At 45.1% G+C, this 22,611-nt stretch overlaps 1 protein-coding gene across 1 annotated transcript; it reads right to left on the reverse strand.

Annotated features, from left to right (window-relative positions):
- Window positions 1-8,082: 8,082 nt before the first annotated feature.
- On the reverse strand, window positions 8,083-8,930 carry LOC123075105 (protein SENESCENCE-ASSOCIATED GENE 21, mitochondrial). The gene is made up of 2 exons (XM_044497782.1): window positions 8,718-8,930; window positions 8,083-8,601 (listed from the first exon to the last, which is right to left on the reverse strand). Exons 1-2 carry the CDS (start codon window positions 8,759-8,761, stop codon window positions 8,373-8,375), a joined length of 273 nt encoding a protein of 90 aa, XP_044353717.1. The 5' UTR covers window positions 8,762-8,930; the 3' UTR covers window positions 8,083-8,372.
- Window positions 8,931-22,611: the final 13,681 nt, after the last annotated feature.

Genomic DNA, 22,611 nt, shown 5'->3' on the forward strand with positions numbered 1-22,611 from the left:
TAAAACATTGCATATGAAGGTAAAGAGAAGGGTTTGGAGAGTGCAAACACAGTGAAGACACGCAGATTTTTGGCATGGTTCCGATAGGTGGTGCTATCGTACATCCACGTTGATGCAGACTTCAACCCCCGGAGGGTAACGGTTGCACGAGTTCACGGAGGGCTCCACCCACGAAGGGTCCACGAAGAAGCAACCTTGTCTATCCCACCGTGGCCATCTCCCACGAAGGACTTGCCTCACTCGGGTAGATCTTCACGAAGTAGGCGATCTCCTTGCCCTTACAAACTTCTTGGTTCAACTCCACAACTTGACGGAGGCTCCCAAGCGACACCTAACCAATCTAGGAGACACCACTCTCAAAAGGCAATAGATGGTGTGTTGATGATAAACTCCATGCTCTTGTGCTTCAAATGATAGTCTCCCCAACACTCAACTCTCTCTCACGTATTTGGATATGGTGGAAAGATGATTTGAGTGGAAAGCAACTTGGGGAAGGCTAGAAATCAAGATTTTTGTGGTAGGATTGGAATATCTTGATCTCAACACATGAGTGGGTGGTTCTCTCTCAGAAAATGTATGGTGGAAGTGTAGGCACGTTCTGATGGCTCTCTCGCATATGGAGAAGGGGGTGGAGGGGTATATATAGCCTCCACAAAAATCCAACCATTACACCCATTTGACCCATCTCGGTGAGACTGAATAGCTAAAACCGGTGGGACCGGTTAGTTCAAATGTGAACGTTAGGAATCTCGATGCGACCGACTGGAACAACTCGGTGGAACCGATGTGCTAGGCTTTAGGGCAAACCTCATCTCAGTGGCGCCAATTGCATCAACTCGGTGAGAGCTAAGTGAAGCAATAGGGCAACAGAGAATTAGTCAAGCCATCTCGGTGAGACCGATTGCAATTTCAGTGAGAACGAAATAATTGCAACTGATAACAGTGAGTTGGCAAGTTCATCTCATTGAGACCGAGGTCCGTATCAGTGTGACTGAACTATTAGGGTTTCTGGCCGTGGCTATGTCATATGAACTCGGTGGCGCCGAATAGAAACAATCGGTGGGGCCGAGTTGGAGTTTAGGGTTTTGACATATTTGGATGGAGAAAGTGGTTGAGGGTTTTGGAGCAATATCACTAAGCATTTGAGCAAGTAGACCATTAAGCAACGCCTCATCCCCTTTTAATAGTATTGGCTTTCCTATGGACTCAATGTGATCTTGGATCACTAAAATAAAGATGAAGAGTCTTGAGCTTTTACCAATATGTGTCCTTAGCATTTTGAGGGGACCACATTTCTAGTCCATGCGATGCCATTCATTGAACTTCCTAAAATATTCATCTTGAATGGAAATTAGTTCAATGATCTATATGTTGTTAATTACCCAACCGGATACGTATTTATTTTAAATGGTGGAGCGGTCAGTTGGTGTAGTTCCAAGCAGAGCATCGTGGTGGGATCTACATGTGAAGCGGAGTATATAGCTGCTTCGGAAGCATCGCAAGGAGTCTGGATGAAGGATTTCATATCCGATCTGGGTGTAATACCTAGTGCATCGGATCCAATGACTATATTTTGTGACAACACTAGAGCTATTGCCATTTTCAAGGAGCCCTGGTTTCACAAGAGAACCAAGCACATCAAGCGCCGCTTGAACTCCATTCGTAATTATGTTAAGGATGGAGACATAGAACTTTGCAAAGTATATACGGATCTGAATGTGGCAGACTCGTTGACTAAACCTCTTCCGCGGGCAAAACATGATCAGCACCAAGACTCCATGGGTGTTAGATTCATAACTATGTAAGCTAGATTATTGACTCTAGTGCAAGTGGGAGACTGTTGGAAATATACCCTAGAGGCAATAATAAATTGGTTATTATCATATTTCCTTATTCATGATAAATGTTTATTATTCATGCTAGAATTGTATTGAGCGAAAACTTAAATACATGTGTGAATACATAAACAAATACTATGTCCCTAGTGAGCCTCCACTAGACTAGCTCGTTGATCAAAGATGGTTAAGGTTTCCTAACCATAGACATGAGTTGTCATTTGATAACGGGATCACATCATTAGGAGAATGATGTGATGGACAAGACCCAACTGTAAGCTTAGCATCAGAACGTTTAGTTTATTTGCTATAGCTTTCTTCATGTCAAGTGTATGTTCCTTAGACCATGAGACCGTATAACTCCTTGACACCGGAGGAATACTTAGTGTGTATCCAAACGTCACTTTTTAACTGGGTGATCTTAAAGGTGCTCTACAGGTATCTCCGAAGGTGTCTATTGGGTTGGCATGGATCGAGACTGGGATTTGTCACTCCGTATGACGGAGAGATATCTCTGGGCCCTCTCGGTAATACAACATCTTAAAGAGCTTGCAAGCAATGTGACTAATGATTTCGTCACGGGATCTTGTATTACAGAATGAGTAAAGAGACTGCCGGTAACGGGATTGAACTAGGTATGGAGATACCGACGATCGAATCTCGGGCAAGTAACATATCGCCGGACAAAGGGAATTGCATACGGGATTAATCGAATCCTTGACATCATGGTTTAACCGATAAAGATCTTCGTGAAGTATATAGGAATCAATATGGGCATCTAGGTCCCGCTATTGGTTATTGACCGGAGAGGTGTCTCGGTCATCACTACATGATTCCCGAACCCGCAAGGTCGCACGCTTAACATTCATTGACGCTAGAGTAGTATTGGGATATTTGATGATTGGTAACCGAATGTTGCTCGAAGTCCCGGATGAGATCCCGGACGTCACGACGTGTCTCATAATGGTCGAGAGGTAAATATTTATATATGGGAAGTCATATTTTGGGTTTCGGAATAAGATGCAGTTTTTTCGCTATTGTACTGTGAAGCTTCTAGAAGGTTCTAGAGGATTCCGGAGGGATCCAGAAGTCCAAAAGTGGGTCCACCACGACCCAAGGGCTGTCATGGGCTGAGGGGAGGCGCCCTGGCTTTAGTGGGCTAGGCGCACCAAGTCCTCAAAAGCCCATGTGGCTAGGGAAGGGGAAAAGGGGGAGTCCTAGTAGGAATAGGATTGTGCTTGGAGTCCAAGTCCTCTCCCCCTTGGCTGCGCCCTAGGGCTTGGAGGGGCTGTTCCCCATGCCCCTCCACCTATATATAAAGGGGAGGGGCACCCCAAGAGGACACACCAAGCCCTTGGCGCCCCTCTCTCCCCCGTTACTCCGTAGTTCCTCCGTCCTCGTTCTAGTAGCGCTTGGCGAAGCGCTACTGAATTAGCTCCACCACCACCATCACCACCATGTCGTCGTGCTGGTTGTGATCCCGTCTACTTCTCCGCCTTGTCTTGCTGGATCAAGGAGGAGGAGGAGACATCATCGAGCCGTACGTGTGCTAAACTCGGAGGTGTCATCCGTTCGGCACTAGATCGGTTGGATCATGATCGGATCGCGAAGAGTACAAATACATCAACCACGTTATATACGCTTCCGCTTTCGGTCTATGAGGGTATGTAGACACACTCTCCCCTCTCGTTGCTATGCTTCTCCTAGATAGATCTTGGGTGTTCACATGAATTTTTTTTATTTTCATGCTTCGGTCCCCATCAATACATATATTTCTAAACATTTGAACATTACATAGTAAAATTGTAGACCTTAGCATATTAGGCTTAAATAAAGATTTATTTATACATGTGGACATCATTAATTCAACATGTTACACTTACATCAGGTTGATGCTCACCAAATACTGAGAATCTAAAAAAAAGTTGCTCGCAACACACAAGGTTTTTTTGGGCGGTGTTTCTCCAAAAATAAGCACATTCACTTGGAGCGTGTTAGTGAGACTTCAAATAGCTAATACTGATACGGCTGAAGGAAAATAAGAATAGTTCAAAATATTACATGTCGGCTTGTCAACACGATTGAAAGAGCATGGTGCCCCCATGTTTGGTTTTGGTAGTTGATGACAATCACTGTGGACTAATGGTTGCTTTGAGCTATACTTTAAAGTTTGTCCATAGGCTTTGCTTGAAGACCATACGTTTGTTTCAAGGTTTAAAGAAGAATATTATTTGTTGACCAATGTGTTATTCATGGAGTTATCCAAAGATTGGTCATGTGAGAGTTGAGCATATTGCAAGCATGCCTTGAGGAAGAAAAATGTGTGATCATTCATGTTACCTTTAAGACACCACTTTTATGAAAAGAGAAGATAAGATACAAGGTTGATCAAGACTAAGTACAAAGAGTGGATTCAAGTTGATCAACACACAAGGCATAGAAGATATACCGAGTGAGATCAATTGATCTCACGGTATGGTAAGCATTGTCCATTACAATTTGTGTACTAACCCATCATCCATTTGTGTGGTGGTTTTATGTGAGGCTAGGTACTTTTCCATGGGCTTGCATCAAGAGGAAGATTTCATATAACACATGGAGGATGACATCAAGCGTGATCGTCATCAAGGTTGTGTTGTGCAAGTTCAAGTGGAGCATCACGAAGAGATCACATGCTTGAAGCTTTCTGTCCATTCTGGTGATAATGGACTTGTGAAGATGTGCAGAAGAGAGGCTCACCCATAGTGGAGCATGGGGGAGCGATCTATCAGTCTTCATCGAGTCAGCGCAATCAAGGAAGGTGGTCCAACTTGTGGAGGACAAGATCGACATCATCTAGCTCAAGTGGATTATGCGCAAGGCAAAGGTTTGACCTTGATAGGTTTTCTACTTTACCGGGCTCATGGTGTTAGTTGAGAGACCGGGTTATAGAATTGATTGTCGTACTATCAAGGGGGGGGGGCTCTCGAGTGAGTAGCTTGATTATATCGTTCATAGAGAGCTCAAACCATTGCATCCTTGGCATCATCTTTCTTGGTTCTTGTTTGGCTTTTCTCTATTTGAGTTTTGGAGCATGTAGTCATCTTCATGACAAGCTCAAATTCATCGAATATGCATGTTTTAGCAAAGACACTCGATGCAAATGTTTTCAAATGAAGATAGTCATCCACCACTAATGGTAAAGATCTCTCATCCTGAAGGATGCGAAACTTAATTAGGACTACAAATCTGAGAGAAAGAAACTTACTAATATATATTGGAGGAGACTAAGGGTTGTCATTTTCTCTCACATACGCATGGCAGTTTCTGGAAAGAAGGAAATTTTGAGGCAAAACACGTAGAAACTGTCGTCGTTTGATCTCGCGTCGCAACTAAAATTGACAGGAAAATGCTTTTGGTTGCCACCCCCTCCCAGGGAACGTAGAAACACGTAGAAACTGTCGTCATTTAAAAGATTGCTACTCCCTCTGTAAACTAATATAAGACCTTTTAGATCACTGTACATCAACACAAAACTGGGAAGTGAACGAGTGGTAACTCTCTACTGCCACCACCGATCACAGACACACCAACCCCACACATCCAATTTTTCAAAAAATATAACCAATAGTCTGACACGGCACACCAGTGGACGAAGGAGGCCGAGATGCAAGTCCACACAGAGAGGAAAAAGGCGTAGGAACACTCACTGGGCCAATCGACCGCCGGGACCAAGCAAGATGCAGCCACACCCAAAAACACGGATGGGCGGAACGACAACCGTGGTGGACCTCCTCCAACTGCAATGACCCGAGGCAGTTGGGTGCAACAACCCACACAAGTTATGATCACTGATAACGGACCCCCCTGCTAAATCGCCTACGCTCTCTCTCCAAACACACATTAGAATGTGGAAGAGACACAACAACACTCAGATTAGCATTGGGCTAACACACAACACATGCAATTTGACCAAGCGGGGAGCATTGCTCCACATGACTAACCTACAAGGCCCACATCGCGATCTCGAACTGACCAGCAGGATCCACCTCCCTAGAAAACCCCATAACACTCACTACTTAGAAAATTTAAGGATTTTTACAACCATGTTATTTTGATGTGACTTAGGTATATTGGCAATATGTAATGGAACCAATATGCATACCAGTTAGTGTTCATTTGTTAGGAAGGCGGCAGAGAAGCATGCTATGCGAGCCCATGCGTCTATACAAAATAAGAGGGCATGGTTGATAGTAACCTCATAGAAAAATATACCCTATTGAAACTAAGTTATGCTCACATAAAGGTATTAAACAATCAAAAATCTAATTGCATAATTTGAATTACAACTCCATGGTCCGGATCTAGTACAAGTGGTCCATTGCTAACTGTACGAAAAATAAGAGTCAATTACAACACCGGTGCTTAAATTTAACGAGAAAAGTCACTTTAATACTCAACATAAACTAAAGAAATTTAATTCAGCAAAAACAGTGCGGGGTCTGTGATTCAAACATACGGCCAAAGGTTATAGAGAAGCCGGAGATACCACTCCAACCAACGAGATCTCATCTTTTTAAAGTATAATTAAACTTTATGACAATATACCAAACATAATTTAAAAACAATTTAAAATGTTTATGTCATTTAAAAATAATTCACGTGTTATTTTAAAACATATTCACAAAATTTAAAATGAATTAAAATGTTTATATAATACAAATAGTATTAGTGTGAGGAACTGCAATCTGAGGGCGCACTAGTCTTGTAGTATTTTTAGAAAACACGTAAACTTTTATATACTATATTTTTAAACAACTTAAAATATTTATTAAAGCATGAACATTTTTATATAATACATGAACATTTTATTAAAAGGATGGAAAATTTTAAACTTCTATGAGATACGTACATTTCTAAAATTACTTTAATATTTTATTTAATATACACAAACTTTTAAAATTATAAAATATTTCCATAATTCATAATTTAGTTATATGTATTTTTGTTAAAATTATCTCATAGATAATTTATGACATTACATGGGAAAAAATTATACAATTTATTTTATTTATATGTATATTTTTTATAACACAGATTATAATTTACATATTTTTTTTAAAATTTTATAAATGAAAAAGCCTAGCATGTTGGAAATGGGCTGCACTGCTGTACGTCTTAGCCAAACGAGCGTGTTATGTTATAAAGAGAAATTTTTCATTTTTTACGTGAGATCTCGTTGGTTGGAGTGCTGTCCGTGGCCGCTATATATTGCCCTAGGTTTCTTTTTTGAATCATCGACCCGGTATAACTTTTGCTGGAATAAATTCTTAATTTATGTTGTTTAGCCATATGTATATAAAGATTAAGAATCCATAAATGACAACAAATGTGTTGGGCCGACTGGCTAGCCACGCACGCATGCGAGCAGCTTGTTGAGGGTCCGAATCCCCACCGTCCGAGCCAAGTTGTGGCACTAGTGTATGATGCGGATTTTTGGCATTGAAGTGACTTTTCTTGTCAAGTTTAAGCACCGATGGTGTAATTGACTCAAAAATTAAAACAGACAATCCCTTTCGCCTCTGTCCTCGTCTCTCGTCCTTTCTGTAGTAGGTTTTGTTCTCAACGCGGCGTTGTTCCAACGGTGTCACCTTGAATATGGAGCAGCCTCCAAGAAGTATGGCGATGGAACGCCGAGCGCGGGATAAGATTATGCTAGACCTGCTTTTTTTTTGACAAAATTGCAATACGGGCAGTTATTATGATCGGGCCGCTAATAGCGGCTCTGCTACACTTGCTCTAAATATATGTCTGTGCATGGCACTTATTTAAATCTGGACTTTGTGAAATGGTTTCTATACATGTACTCCCTCTGTCCTATAATATAAGACGATTTTTGATACTAGTGTAGTGTTAAAAAATGTCTTACATTATGGGACGGAGGAAGTATTAAAGAATTTGTTGGAGAAGCTTGTGCTTGTATCTGTCAACGGTAACAATAAACTGTCCTCCCCCGCAAAAAGCAAACAAACATAAACTGTCCTCAGCCCTTCGTACGATTGATTTCCTTGAAGAAAATGCAAATCATGACTTTGTGGGATGCTTTTGAGTTCACTCTTGTCGAGCTCCATATCACATTTAATAGTGAGAACAACCTGTACGTTTTGCTCTGTACCATGCTGATATGAGTAGATCATACTTACTTGCTGAAACACGCTAGGCAGAAACGGTGTTGATGAACGAACTCCACGCTGTTTAATCACTTTACTCTTTTTTTTTGCGGGAACACTTTACTCATTATTTAATCAATCAGTACAAAATTATATATTCTTGTATCATGCGAACATCGAGAAGAGAAACGGGAAGGCGAATTCTCCTGGACACGCCGCGCTAGGAGAAAGTGGACTATAGCGATCAATGAGATGAGAGCACGTATCCTAAGGCAAAGCCATGCTCGATCAGAGCTGTGGAAACGCCTCACAGTGTTCAGTTTTACGCTTACGCTTAAGGGAAAATATGTTCTTGACGGGCGGCCGTCAATTAGTTCCCTTGCTTTGCTTAGCAGCACAGCTTGGCGCGCAAGTCAGCCGCGTCCACCTCCTTGGCGGCGCCCGACGGCCGGTAGTACCCGGTCACCGGGTCCGGCACCCACGCCGCCTTCTCCACGCCAGCGCCCACGTCTTTCCTCGCAGCCATTGCGCTCTTCGCCGCGACGGCGGTCTTCTCCTCAGCAGCGGCGCTCCTCCCTGCTCCCTTCACCATGGCCGCGGCCGCACAGTAGCCCCTCCTACACGGGCAACATCAACAAAGAACCATTAGTATGGAACTACAGATATGCCATGAAACAACACCAGACATGGCATGAATCCAACTGCATCTCGTATCACGGCAAAGATTGCAGACCTTTGTGCGAGGAGGCTGACACAGCGCGACGCGACTCTCTCCATGGGGTCAGGATTATCTTCCTCTTCTCTTCTCTTCTATTTTCTCTCGCTGTGCTCTCTTGTAAAATGCCTCTAAATTATGTGCGATGTGAGGGGGAAGCGTGCGGGGAGGGCCTTGTTATATAGGCCAGGAAGAGAGGAGCTCGAACTCTGAGAGCCACGGAAGGAGTTGGATACGAAGGCTCATGGAAGACGGCCATACGCCTACCGAATCAAAGGTCGTTGGCCACGTGTAGGCCAAAGCGGCTGGGATCCTGGAATCCGTGGCGGGCAAGTTGGCCTGTAGGTGGAGGAGCCACCTTGGCCATGTATTGTAGGCCAAAATTCGCTGGCCAACCAACCGGGGGAAAAAGCCACGACAGCTTTCGCGCCTTCTCTCGCCGGGAATGGAATTTCGGTAGATTTTTGTATTGTCGTGGCCACGGTTCAAAGGTTCGCTCGTTCGTTCGGCGCGCCAACACGGATCGCACGCCGAACCGGCAGGTCCATTCAATGTTGCCTCCAAAGGTTCGGTGTCACGCTCGAACAGATGCTACAACCTAAGGTGTGTGTCACGAAAAGGCATCGTGGTAGTATGTGCTTTTGTTCGGTGCGCCCTCATGCGAATATGCGGCGCCGAATTAACGGTTTGTACGTGCGAGATCCGAAATGTTTGGGCACGGCACGGCCCGGGAATTCCTGGACTAATTCTTCTAGGCGCTCACGTACCGATCTTCTTTTTTTAGAGGAAACTGCTGCCTTGTTATTACTTATTAGTTCGTGACAATATCAGCCACCATATATGACATCTCTAATACCAGACGGAGAAATATGAAACCAAGTTTTGCATAAATTTAAAAGGCAGCCCTCCCTAGCTAAGTTGCGCTCACGTACCCATCTGATCGGACGCCTTTAGAGCATCCAGCCGTTGCCCCCCCCCCCCCCCCCCCCCCAAGAACGCATAAAAATCGCCCCCTGGAGACGAGCCGGCGATACAATAGGCGCTGGGGGCGGTTTTGCGCCCAGTCGTCGCCCCCAGGCGCCGAAATTGGCCCACTTTTCAGCCCCATTTCGGTGAATAAAGGGCCCATATGGGCGAGAATAGGCCCATATTCGGCGTGGTTCGCCGTGTCTCGGCGTTCAATTATCAACACAATTTGTTCTTATCACATATTTCATCACAGAAAAATCAAATACTTCAACAAAATAGTACAACAACAAATAGTTCAATACAAATTATATAGTTCAACAAATAAAAACTCATATTTCATCACACGGCGTCTCCCTTGAGCCTCCATAGGTGCTCAATCAGATCGTTCTGCAGTTGATGATGCACCTGTGGGTCTCGGATCTCCTGACGCATACTGAGATAGGCAGTCCAGGTTGCCGGTAGCTGGTGATCAACTTCGGCTAGAGGACCCTGCCTGTAGTATGGTTCAGTATCAAACACTGGGTCTTCTTGCTCGCTCTCGATGATCATGTTGTGCAAGATGACACAACAAGTCATAATCTCCCACATTTGATCTTTGGACCAGGTCTGAGCGGGGTACCGGACAACAGCAAATCGAGATTGGAGCACACCAAATGCCCGCTCGACATCCTTCCTGCAAGCCTCCTGAATCTTCGCAAACCAGGCGTTCTTGCCTCCTGCCACAGGGTTTGAGATCGTCTTCACAAATGTCGACCATCTCGGATAGATGCCATCAGCTAGATAGTACCCCTTGTTGTAGTGCCGCCCATTGATCTCGAAGTTCACCGGAGGAGAATGACCTTCAACAAGCTTGGCAAAGACAGGAGAGCACTGCAGCACGTTGATGTCATTGTGAGTTCCTGGCATACCAAAGAAGGAGTGCCAAATCCAGAGGTCCTGTGTGGCCACCGCCTCAAGTACCACACCGCAACCGCCTTTGGCGCCTTTGTACATCCCCTGCCAAGCAAATGGGCAATTCTTCCATTTCCAATGCATGCAGTCGATGCTTCCAAGCATCCCAGGAAATCCTCTTGCTGTATTCTGTGCTAGGATCCGAGCAGTGTCTTCCGCATTGGGTGTTCTCAAGTATTGCGGTCCAAACACTGCCACCACTGCCCGACAAAACTTGTAGAAACACTATATGCTGGTGGACTCGGCCATGCGCCCATAGTCGTCGAGTGAATCACCGGGAGCTCCGTATGCAAGCATCCTCATCGCTGTCGTGCACTTTTTGATGGAGGTGAATCCAAGGGCGCCGGTGCAATCCATCTTGCACTTGAAGTAGTTGTCGAACTCCCGGATGGAATTCACAATCCTGAGGAAGAGCTTTCGGCTCATCCGATAACGGCGCTAAAATGTTTTCTCGCCGTGAAGTGGAGCATCGGCGAAGTAGTCGGAGTAGAGCATGCAGTAGCCTTCGAGACGATGCCGGTTCTTTGCTTTCACCCGCCCCGGCACCGACCCACCTCGCCGCGGCTTTTCATTGCTCGCCAGCAGCTGGGCGAGGGCGGCGAGCACCATGAGATGCTCTTCTTCCTGGACGTCGGCCTGGGCTTCCTCCTCCAGCAGCGCGGCGAGCGCTTCCTCGTCATCCGAGTCCATCGCCGAGGCAGGCAAATCGCCGAACACCTTGCGCCCGGTGGGCGTGTACCCGCCGCTAAACTGCCCCTCTGCGGCCGGAAACGGTGGCCAGAAACGCCCAGCTACTGTTGGAGGGGATGCCGCGGCGAAGCTCTGCTATTTTTCCGGCAGGGAATGGCTATCTAGCGGTGAAGGGCGGCGGGCGGCGCCGGGATATAGCTAGTGGCGGCCGAGGGCGCGGGGGGTGGGAGGCGAGTCGGGGAAGAAAACCTTGACTTTTCCCCTGACGGTGTGGGCCAGCCGCGCTTTTCCCTTGCGCCGGAGTCCCCAATTGCCCCCCAGTTCGCCAGGTTCGTCCTGTGACCGTCGGGCGGATAAAAGGGCCGAACCGGCGATTTTCGGCGTCCTGGGGCCGCGACTGGGGTGATTTTTTGGCGTCGGCGCCGAAAAAGTGGCCTAGGGGGGCCTGTTGGGGGCGCGGCTGGAGATGCTCTTAGAGCAGTTGGATCTCGCGCGACCACCATCCCATCTAGCCGCGGCAGTCGTTTACTGTGATCCATCCGTCTGCAACATGAGCCATCTTACGCTCATCGGTTGCAACATGACTCATGTCGCGTTCAGGAAAACATTCATGATTGTCCCTATCATGTATTCTGGCCACACTAGTAACATGAGAAATGTTGCACTCGCCGGTTCCAACATGGATCATGTTGCGCCGGAAAAACATTCGTGGGCATTCACCGCTCTGTTATCTGACCCATTTACAACATGAGTTATGTTGTGCTCGTCGGTTGCAGTATGACCTATGTTGCGCTTTGTACAAGAACATTTGCAACACGACTCGTGTGACACCGCAATACATGAGAGGTTGCAACCCCCAATGTCCTCTACAACCCATCATGCACCGATGAGCACCCTCGCATAATGACTCCACCCTCGTAGTACCGGCTGGCGCGCACGCGCTCAGTTGCAACACTAGCAGTAACAAGTAGGCTTGCATCAGCCTCAAGCAGCACTGTCGCAGGTTTTGCACCACACCCACCAGCAACGCCCGCATGGTCCCCAGCCAACGGATCGGAATAGAACCTTGTAACACTGGCCTCCACTCTAGCACCTCCGAGCAGCTTCTTTGCAGTGATATACCAGAACGACCAGCCCGGCTGACAACTGTTGGTATTTTGATGCCCAACGGTTGCGTTGGAAGCAAGTCACATTCTCCTCTGCCCTTCATTTCATCACACTAGCCTCTACTCCATCACTCTCCGAGCGGCATACTTGCAACACCGGCCTCCACTCGAGAACATTAATAGTCTGGCGGCCCGCTATGGGACAGTCAATTAAGGGATGTGGCGAGATCTGAGGGGATGAGAGAGATACAACTGGTGCAGAGAGGAAGGTGAAGGAAATATGCCCTAGAGGCAATAATAAAGTTATTATTTATTTCCTTATATCATGATAAATGTTTATTATTCATGCTAGAATTGTATTAACCGGAAACATAATACATGTGTGAATACATAGACAAACAGAGTGTCACTAGTATGCCTCTACTTGACTAGCTCGTTGATCAAAGATGGTTATGTTTCCTAACCATAGACATGAGTTGTCATTTGATTAACGGGATCACATCATTAGGAGAATGATGTGATTGACTTGACCCATTCTGTTAGCTTAGCACTCAATCGTTTAGTATGTTGCTATTGCTTTGTTCATGACTTATACATGTTCCTATGACTATGAGATTATGCAACTCCCGTTTACCGGAGGAACACATTGTGTGCTACCAAACGTCACAACGTAACTGGGTGATTATTAAGGTGCTCTACAGGTGTCTCCGAAGGTACTTGTTGGGTTGGCGTATTTCGAGATTAGGATTTGTCACTCCGATTGTCGGAGAGGTATCTCTGGGCCCTCTCGGTAATGCACATCACTTAAGCCTTGCAAGCATTGCAACTAATGAGTTAGTTGTGGGATGATGTATTACGGAACGAGTAAAGAGACTTGCCGGTAACGAGATTGAACTAGGTATTGAGATACCGACGATCGAATCTCGGGCAAGTAACATACCGATGACAAAGGGAACAACGTATGTTGTTATGCGGTCTGACCGATAAAGATCTTCGTAGAATATGTGGGAGCCAATATGAGCATCCAGGTTCCGCTATTGGTTATTGACCGGAGACGTGTCTCGGTCATGTCTACATAGTTCTCGAACCCGTAGGGTCCGCACGCTTAACGTTTCGATGACAGTTATATTATGAGTTTATATGTTTTGATGTACCGAAGGTTGTTCGGAGTCCCGGATGTGATCACGGACATGACGAGGAGTCTCGAAATGGTCGAGACATGAAGATTGATATATTGGAAGCCTATATTTGGATATCGGAAGTGTTCCGGGTGAAATCGGGATTTTACCGGAGTACCGAGGGGTTACCGGAACCCCCCGGGGGCTTAATGGGCCATAGTGGGCCTTTGTGGAGAAGAGGAGAGGCGGCCAGGGCAGGGCCGCGCGCCCCTCCCCCCTAGTCCGAATAGGACAAGGAGAGGGGGGCGGCGCCCCCCTTTCCTTCCTCTCTCCCTCCTCTTTCCCCTCCACTCCTAATCCAACTAGGAAAGGAGGGAGTCCTACCCGGTGGAGTAGGACTCCCTGGCGCGCCCTCCTGGCCGGCCGCACCTCCCCCCTTGCTCCTTTATATACGGGGGCAGGGGGCACCCTAGAGACACAACAATTGATCGTTTGATCCTTTATCTGTGTGCGGTGCCCCCCTCCACCATAGTCCACCTCGATAATACTGTAGCGGTGCTTAGGCGAAGCCCTGCGTCGGTAGAACATCATCATCGTCACCACACCGTCGTGCTGACGAAACTCTCCCTCAACACTCGGCTGGATCGGAGTTCGAGGGACGTCATCGGGCTGAACGTGTGCTGAACTCGGAGGTGCCGTGCGTTCGGTACTTGATCGGTCGGATCGTGAAGACGTACGACTACATCAACCGCGTTGTGCTAACACTTCCGCTTTCGGTCTACGAGGGTACGTGGACAACACTCTCGCCTCTCGTTGCTATGCATCACCATGATCCTGCGTGTGCGTAGGATTTTTTTGAAATTACTGCGTTCCCCAACAGTGGTATCAGAGCCAGGTTTTATGCGTTGATGTTATGTGCACGAGTAGGAACACAAGTGAGTTGTGGGCGATACAAGTCATACTGCTTACCAGCATGTCATACTTTGGTTCAGCGGTATTGTTGGATGAAGCGGCCCGGACCGACATTACGCGTACGCTTACGCGAGACTGGTTTTACCGCCGTGCTTTGCACACAGGTGACTAGCGGGTGTCAGTTTCTCCAACTTTAGTTGAACCGAGTGTGGCTACGCCCGGTCCTTGAGAAGGTTAAAACAGCACTAACTTGACGAACTATCGTTGTGGTTTTGATGCGTAGGTAAGAACGGTTCTTGCTCAGCCCATAGCAGCCACGTAAAACTTGCAACAACAAAGTAGAGGACGTCTAACTTGTTTTTGCAGGGCATGTTGTGATGTGATATGGTCAAGACGTGATGAGATATAAGTTGTTGTATGAGATGATCATGTTTTGTTGAAGTTATCGGCAACTGGCAAAAGCTTTATGGTTGTCTCTTTATTGCATAAGATGCAAGCGCCAAATAATTGCTTTACTTTATCGCTATGCGATAGCAATAGTTGCAAGAGCAATAGTTGGCGAGACGACCATGTGACGACACATTGATATAGATCAAGATGATGGAGATCATGGTGTCATGCCGGTGACGATGGAGATCATGACCATGCTTTGGAGATGGAGATCAAAGGCACAAGATGATGATGGCCATATCATGTCACATATTATGATTGCATGTGATGTTTATCTTTTATACATCTTATTTTGCTTAGTTCGGCGGTAGCTTTATAAGATGATCTCTCACTAAATTTCAAGGTATAAGTGTTCTCCCTGAGTATGCACCGTTGCGAAAGTTCTTCGTGCTGAGACACCACGTGATGATCGGGTGTGATAGGCTCTACGTTCAAATACAACGGGTGCAAAACAGTTGCACACGCGGAATACTCAGGTTAAACTTGACGAGCCTAGCATATAACAGATATGGCCTCGGAACACTGAGACCGAAAGGTCGAGCGTGAATCATATAGTAGATTTGATCAACATAAATGATGTTCACCATTGAAACTACTCCATCTCACGTGATGATCGGACATGGTTTAGTTGATATGGATCACGTGATCACTTAGAGGATTAGAGGGATGTCTATCTAAGTGGGAGTTCTTAAGTAATATGATTAATTGAACTTTAATTTATCATGAACTTAGTCCTGGTAGTATTAGCATATCTATGTTGTAGATCAATAGCTCGCGATGTTGCTCCCCGTTTAATTTTATATGTTCCTAGAGAAAACTAAGTTGAAAGATGTTAGTAGCAATGATGCGGATTGGATCCGTGATCTGAGGTTTATCCTCATTGCTGCACAGAAGAATTATGTCCTTGATGCACCGCTAGGTGACAGACCTATTGCAGGAGCAGATGCAGACGTTATGAACGTTTGGCTAGCTCAATATGATGACTACTTGATAGTTTAGTGCACCATGCTTAACGGCTTAGAATCGGGACTTCAAAGATGTTTTGAACATCATGGACCATATGAGATGTTCCAGGAGTTGAAGTTAATATTTCAAGCAAATACCCGAGTTGAGAGATATGAAGTCTCCAACAAGTTCTATAGCTAAAAGATGGAGGAGAATAGCTCAAGCAGTGAGCATGTGCTCAGATTGTCTGGGTACTACAATCGCTTGAATCAAGTGGGAGTTAATCTTCCAGATAAGATAGTGATTGACAGAATTCTCTAGTCACCATCACCAAGTTAGTAGAACTTCGTGATGAACTATAGTATGCAAGGGATAACGTAGACGATTCCCGAGCTTTTCATGATGATGAAATCAGAAATCAAGAAAGAGCATCAAGTGTTGATGATTAACAAGACCACTAGTTTCAAGAAAAGGGCAAAGGGAAAGAAAGGGAACTTCATGTAGAACAGCAAGCAAGTTGCTGCTCAAGTGAAGAAGCCCAAGTTTGGACCTAAGCCTGAGACTGAGTGCTTCTACTGCAAAAGGACTGGTCACTGGAAGCAGAACTACCCCAAATAATTGGCGGATAAGAAGGATGGCAAAGTGAACAAAAGTATATTTGATATACATGTTATTGATGTGTACTTTACTAGTGTTTATAGCAACCCCTCAGTATTTGATACTGGTTTAGTTGCTAAGAGTAGTAACTTAAAACAGGAGTTGCAAAATGAACAGAGACTAGTTAAGGATGAAGTGACGATGTGTGTTGGAAGTAGTTCCAAGATTGATGTGATCATCATCGCACAATCCATATAACTTTCGGGATTAGTGTTGAACCTAAATAAGTGTTATTTGGTGTTTGCGTTGAGCATGAATATGATTGGATCATGTTTATTGCAAAACGGTTATTCATGTAAGTTGGAGAATAATTGTTGTTCTGTTTACATGAATAAAACCTTCTATGGTCATACACCCAATGAAAATGGTTTGTTGGATCTCGATCGTGGTGATACACATTTTCATAATATTGAAGCCAAAAGATGCAAAGTTAATAATGATAGTGCAACTTATTTGTGGCACTGCCGTTTAGGTCATATTGGTGTAAAGCGCATGAAGAAACTCCATGCTGATGGACTTTTGGAATCACTTGATTATGAATCACTTGATGCTTGCGAACCATGCCTCATGGGCAAGATGACTAAGACTCCGTTCTCCGGAACAATGGAGCGAGCAACTGACTTATTGGAAATAATACATACTGATGTATGCGGTCCGATGAGTGTTAAGGCTCGCGGCAAGTATCGTTATTTTCTGACCTTCACAGATGATTTGAGCAGATATGGGTATATCTACTTGATGAAACACAAGTCTGAAACATTTGAAAAGTTCAAAGAATTTCAGAGTGAAGTGGAGAATCATCGTAACAAGAAAATAAAAGTTTCTACGATAAGATCGCAGAGATGAAATATTTGAGTTACGAGTTTGGCCTTCAGTTAAAACAATGTGAAATAGTTTCACTACTCACGCCACCTGGAACACCTCAGTGTAATGGTGTGTCCGAACGTCATAACCGTACTTTATTAGATATGGTGCGATCTATGATGTCTCTTACCGATCTACCACTATCGTTTGGGGTTATGCATTAGAGACAGCTGCATTCACGTTAAATAGGGCACCATCTAAATCCGTTGAGACGACACCGTATGAACTATGGTTTGGCAAGAAACCTAAGCTGTCGTTTCTTAAAGATTGAGGTTGCAATGCTTATGTGAAAAAGTTTCAACCTGATAAGCTCAAACCCAAATCGGAGAAGTGCGTCTTCATAGGATACCCAAAAGAAAATGTTGGGTACACCTTCTATCACAGATCCGAAGGCAAGATATTCGTTGCTGAGAATGGATCCTTTCTAGAGAAGGAGTTTTTCTCGAAAGAAGTGAGTGGGAGGAAAGTAGAACTTGATGAGGTAACTGTACCTGCTCCCTTATTGGAAAGTAGTTCATCACAGAAATCTGTTCCTGTGACTACTACACCAATTAGTGAGGAAGCTAATGATGATGATCATGTAACTTCAGATCAAGTTACTACCGAACCTCGTAGGTAAACCAGAGTGAGATCCGCACCAGAGTGGTACGGTAATCCTGTTCTGGAGGTCATGTTACTTGACCATGACGAACCTACGAACTATGAGGAAGCGATGATGAGCCCAGATTCCGCGAAATGGCTTGAGGCCATGAAATCTGAGATGAGATCCATGTATGAGAACAAAGTATGGACTTTGATTGACTTGCCCAATGATCGGCGAGCCATTGAGATTAAATGGATCTTCAAGAGGAAGACGGACGCTGATAGTAGTGTTACTATCTACAAAGCTAGAATTGTCGCAAAAGGTTTTCGACAAGTTCAAGGTGTTGACTACGATGAGAGTTTCTCACTCGTATCTATGCTTAAGTCTGTCCGAATCATGTTAGCAATTGCCGCATTTTATGAAATCTGGCAAATGGATAAACAAAACTACATTCCTTAATGGATTTATTAAAGAAGAGTTGTATATGATGCAACCAGAAGGTTTTGTCAATCCTAAAGGTGCTAACAAAATATGCAAGCTCCAGCGATCCATCTATGGACTGGTGCAAGCATCTCGGAGTTGGAATATACGCTTTGATAAGTTGATCAAAGGATATAGTTTTATACAGACTTGCGGTGAAGCCTGTATTTACAAGAAAGTGAGTGGGAGCACTACAACATTTCTGATAAGTATATGTGAATGACATATTGTTGATCAGAAATAATATAGAATTATTCTGCAAAGCATAAAGGAGTGTTTGAAAGGAGTTTTTCAAAGAAAGACCTCGGAGAAGCTACTTACATATTGAGCATCAAGATCCATAGAGATAGATCAAGACGCTTGATAAGTTTTTTCAATGAGTACATACCTTGACAAAATTTTGAAGTAGTTCAAAATGGAACAGTCAAAGAAAGAGTTCTTGCCTGTGTTACAAGGTGTGAAATTGAGTAAGACTCAAAGCCCGACCACGGCAGAAGATAGAAAGAGAATGAAAGTCATTCCCTATGCCTTGGCCATAGGTTCTATAAAGTATGCCATGCTGTGTACCAGATCTATTGTATACCCTACACTGATTTTGGCAAGGGAGTACAATAGTGATCTAGGAGTAGATCACTGGACAGCGGTCAAAATTATCCTTAGTGGAATAAGGATATGTTTCTCGATTATGGAGGTGACAAAAAGGTTCGTCGTAAAGGGTTACGTCGATGCAAATTTTGACACTGATCCAGATGACTCTAAGTCTCAATCTGGATACATATTGAAAGTGGGAGCAATTAGCTAGAGTAGCTCCGTGCAGAGCATTGTTGACATAGAAATTTGCAAAATACATACGGATCTGAATGTGGCAGACCCGTTGACTAAACTTCTCTCACAAGCAAAACATGATCACACCTTAGTACTCTTTGGGTGTTAATCACATAGCGATGTGAACTAGATTATTGACTCTAGTAAACCCTTTGGGTGTTGGTCACATGACGATGTGAACTATGGGTGTTAATCACATGGTGATGTGAACTATTGGTATTAAATCACATGGTGATGTGAACTAGATTATTGACTCTAGTGCAAGTGGGAGACTGAAGGAAATATGCCCTAGAGGCAATAATAAAGTTATTATTTATTTCCTTATATCATGATAAATGTTTATTATTCATGCTAGAATTGTATTAACCGGAAACATAATACATGTGTGAATACATAGACAAACAGAGTGTCACTAGTATGCCTCTACTTGACTAGCTCGTTGATCAAAGATGGTTATGTTTCCTAGCCATAGACATGAGTTGTCATTTGATTAACGGGATCACATCATTAGGAGAATGATGTGATTGACTTGACCCATTCCGTTAGCTTAGCACTCGATCGTTTAGTATGTTGCTATTGCTTTCTTCATGACTTATACATGTTCCTATGACTATGAGATTATGCAACTCCCGTTTACCGGAGGAACACTTTGTGTGCTACCAAACGTCACAACGTAACTGGGTGATTATAAAGGTGCTCTACAGGTGTCTCCGAAGGTACTTGTTGGGTTGGCGTATTTCGAGATTAGGATTTGTCACTCCGATTGTCGGAGAGGTATCTCTGGGCCCTCTCGGTAATGCACATCACTTAAGCCTTGCAAGCATTGCAACTAATGAGTTAGTTGTGGGATGATGTATTACGGAACGAGTAAAGAGACTTGCCGGTAACGAGATTGAACTAGGTATTGAGATACCGACGATCGAATCTCGGGCAAGTAACATACCGATGACAAAGGGAACAACGTATGTTGTTATGCGGTCTGACCGATAAAGATCTTCGTAGAATATGTGGGAGCCAATATGAGCATCCAGGTTCCGCTATTGGTTATTGACCGGAGATGTGTCTCGGTCATGTCTACATAGTTCTCGAACCCGTAGGGTCCGCACGCTTAACGTTTCGATGACAGTTATATTATGAGTTTATATGTTTTGATGTACCGAAGGTTGTCAGAGTCCCGGATGTGATCACGGACATGACGAGGAGTCTCGAAATGGTCGAGACATGAAGATTGATATATTGGAAGATTATAATTGGATATCGGAAGTGTTCCGGGTGAAATCGGGATTTTACCGGAGTACCGAGGGGTTACCGGAACCCCCGGGGCTTAATGGGCCATAGTGGCCTTTGTGGAGAAGAGGAGAGGTGGCCAGGGCAGGGCCGCGCGCCCCTCCCCCCTAGTCCGAATAGGACAAGGAGAGGGGGGCAGCGCCCCCCCTTTCCTTCCTCTCTCCCTCCTCTTTCCCCTCCACTCCTAATCCAACTAGGAAAAGGGAGGGAGTCCTACTCCCGGTGGGAGTAGGACTCCTCCTGGCGCGCCCCTCCTGGCCGGCCGCACCCCCCTTTGCTCCTTTATATACGGGGGCAGGGGGCACCCTAGAGACACAACAATTGATCGTTTGATCTTTTAGCCGTGTGCGGTGCCCCCCTCCACCATAGTCCACCTCGATAATACTGTAGCGGTGCTTAGGCGAAGCCCTGCGTTGGTAGAACATCATCATCGTCACCACACCGTCATGCTGATGAAACTCTCCCTCAACACTCGGCTGGATCGGAGTTCGAGGGACGTCATCGGGCTGAACGTGTGCTGAACTCAGAGGTGCCGTGCGTTCGGTACTTGATCGGTCGGATCATGAAGACGTACGACTACATCAACCGCGTTGTGCTAACGCTTCCGCTTTCGGTCTATGAGGGTACGTGGACAACACTCTCCCCTCTCGTTGCCATGCATCACCATGATCCTGCGTGTGCATAGGAATTTTTTTGAAATTACTGCGTTCCCCAACAGAAGGATAATGGGTGAATGTTCTCGTGCAGAGATAAGGCTGGGGATAGAGATAAGCAGTTGGTAGGCAATGGGGACACACGTCACGCTCTCTAGGATGCTGACGTCGACGCTTGCGAGTGTTTCCCTTTTTTAGGGAGGAATTCCAAAACTTGTTGTTCCCTTGTGAAGGAAATATGCCCTAGAGGCAATAATAAAGTTGTTATTTATATTTCCTTATAGCATGATAAATGTTTATTATTCATGCTAGAATTGTATTAACCGGAAACTTAGTACATGTGTGAATACATAGACAAACAGAGTGTCCCTAGTATGCCTCTACTAGACTAGCTCGTTAATCAAAGATGGTTAAAGTTTCCTGACCATAGACATGTGTTGTCATTTGATGGACGGGATCACATCATTAGAGAATGATGTGATGGACAATACCCATCCTTTAGCTTAGCACTATGATCGTTTAAGTTTATTGCTATTGCTTCCTTCATGACTTATACATGTTCCTATGACTATGAGATTATGCAACTCCCGAATACCGGAGGAACACTTAGTGTGCTATCAAACATCACAAACGTAACTGGCTGTATAAAGATGCTCTACAGGTGTCTCCGATGGTGTTTGTTGACTTGGCATAGATCGAGATTAGGATTTGTCACTCCGAGTGCCGAAGAGGTATCTCTGGGCCCTCTCGGTAATGCTCATCACATAAGCCTTGCAAGCAATGTGACTAATGAGTTAGTTACGGGATGATGCATTACGGAATGAGTAAAGAGACTTGCCGGTAACGAGATTGAACTAGGTATGATGATACCGACGATCGAATCTCGGGCAAGTTACATACCGATGACAAAGGGAACAACGTATGTCGTTATGCAGTTTGACCGATAAAGATCTTCATAGAATATGTAGGAGCCAATATGAGCATCCAGGTTCCACTATTGGTTATTGACCGGAGATGTGTCTCGGTCATGTCTACATAGTTCTCAAACCCGTAGGGTCTGTACGCTTAACGTTCGATGATGATTTGTATTATGAGTTATGTGATTTGATGACCGAAGGTTGTTCGGAGTCCCGAATGAGATCACGGACGTGACAAGGAGTCTCGAAATAGTCTAGACATAAAGATTCATATATTGGAAGGTTACATTCGGACACCAGAATGGTTCGGGTCATTTCGGACGAGTTTCGCAGTACCGGGGGTTACCGGACCGCCCCCCCCGGGGGGTAAGTTATTGGGCCTTTTGGGCCTAGTGGTGGAAGAGAGGAGGCTGGCCAGGGAGTGGCGCCCCCTTAGCCCAAACCGAATTGGACTAGGGTTTGGGGGGCGGCCCCCTTTCCTTCTCTCCTCCTCCTCCTTCCCTCC

The sequence above is a fragment of the Triticum aestivum genome, chromosome 3D (genome assembly GCF_018294505.1).
Source record: "Triticum aestivum cultivar Chinese Spring chromosome 3D, IWGSC CS RefSeq v2.1, whole genome shotgun sequence".
NCBI lineage: Eukaryota > Viridiplantae > Streptophyta > Magnoliopsida > Poales > Poaceae > Triticum > Triticum aestivum.

Bases quoted from the DNA above. Each gene is read 5' to 3' on its own strand.
- LOC123075105 (XM_044497782.1), bottom strand. From the start codon at position 8,761: ATGGAGAGAGTCGCGTCGCGCTGTGTCAGCCTCCTCGCACAAAG. The intron at 8,602-8,717 runs GTCTGCAATCTT...TTGCCCGTGTAG, and splicing joins GTCAGCCTCCTCGCACAAAG to GAGGGGCTACTGTGCGGCCG.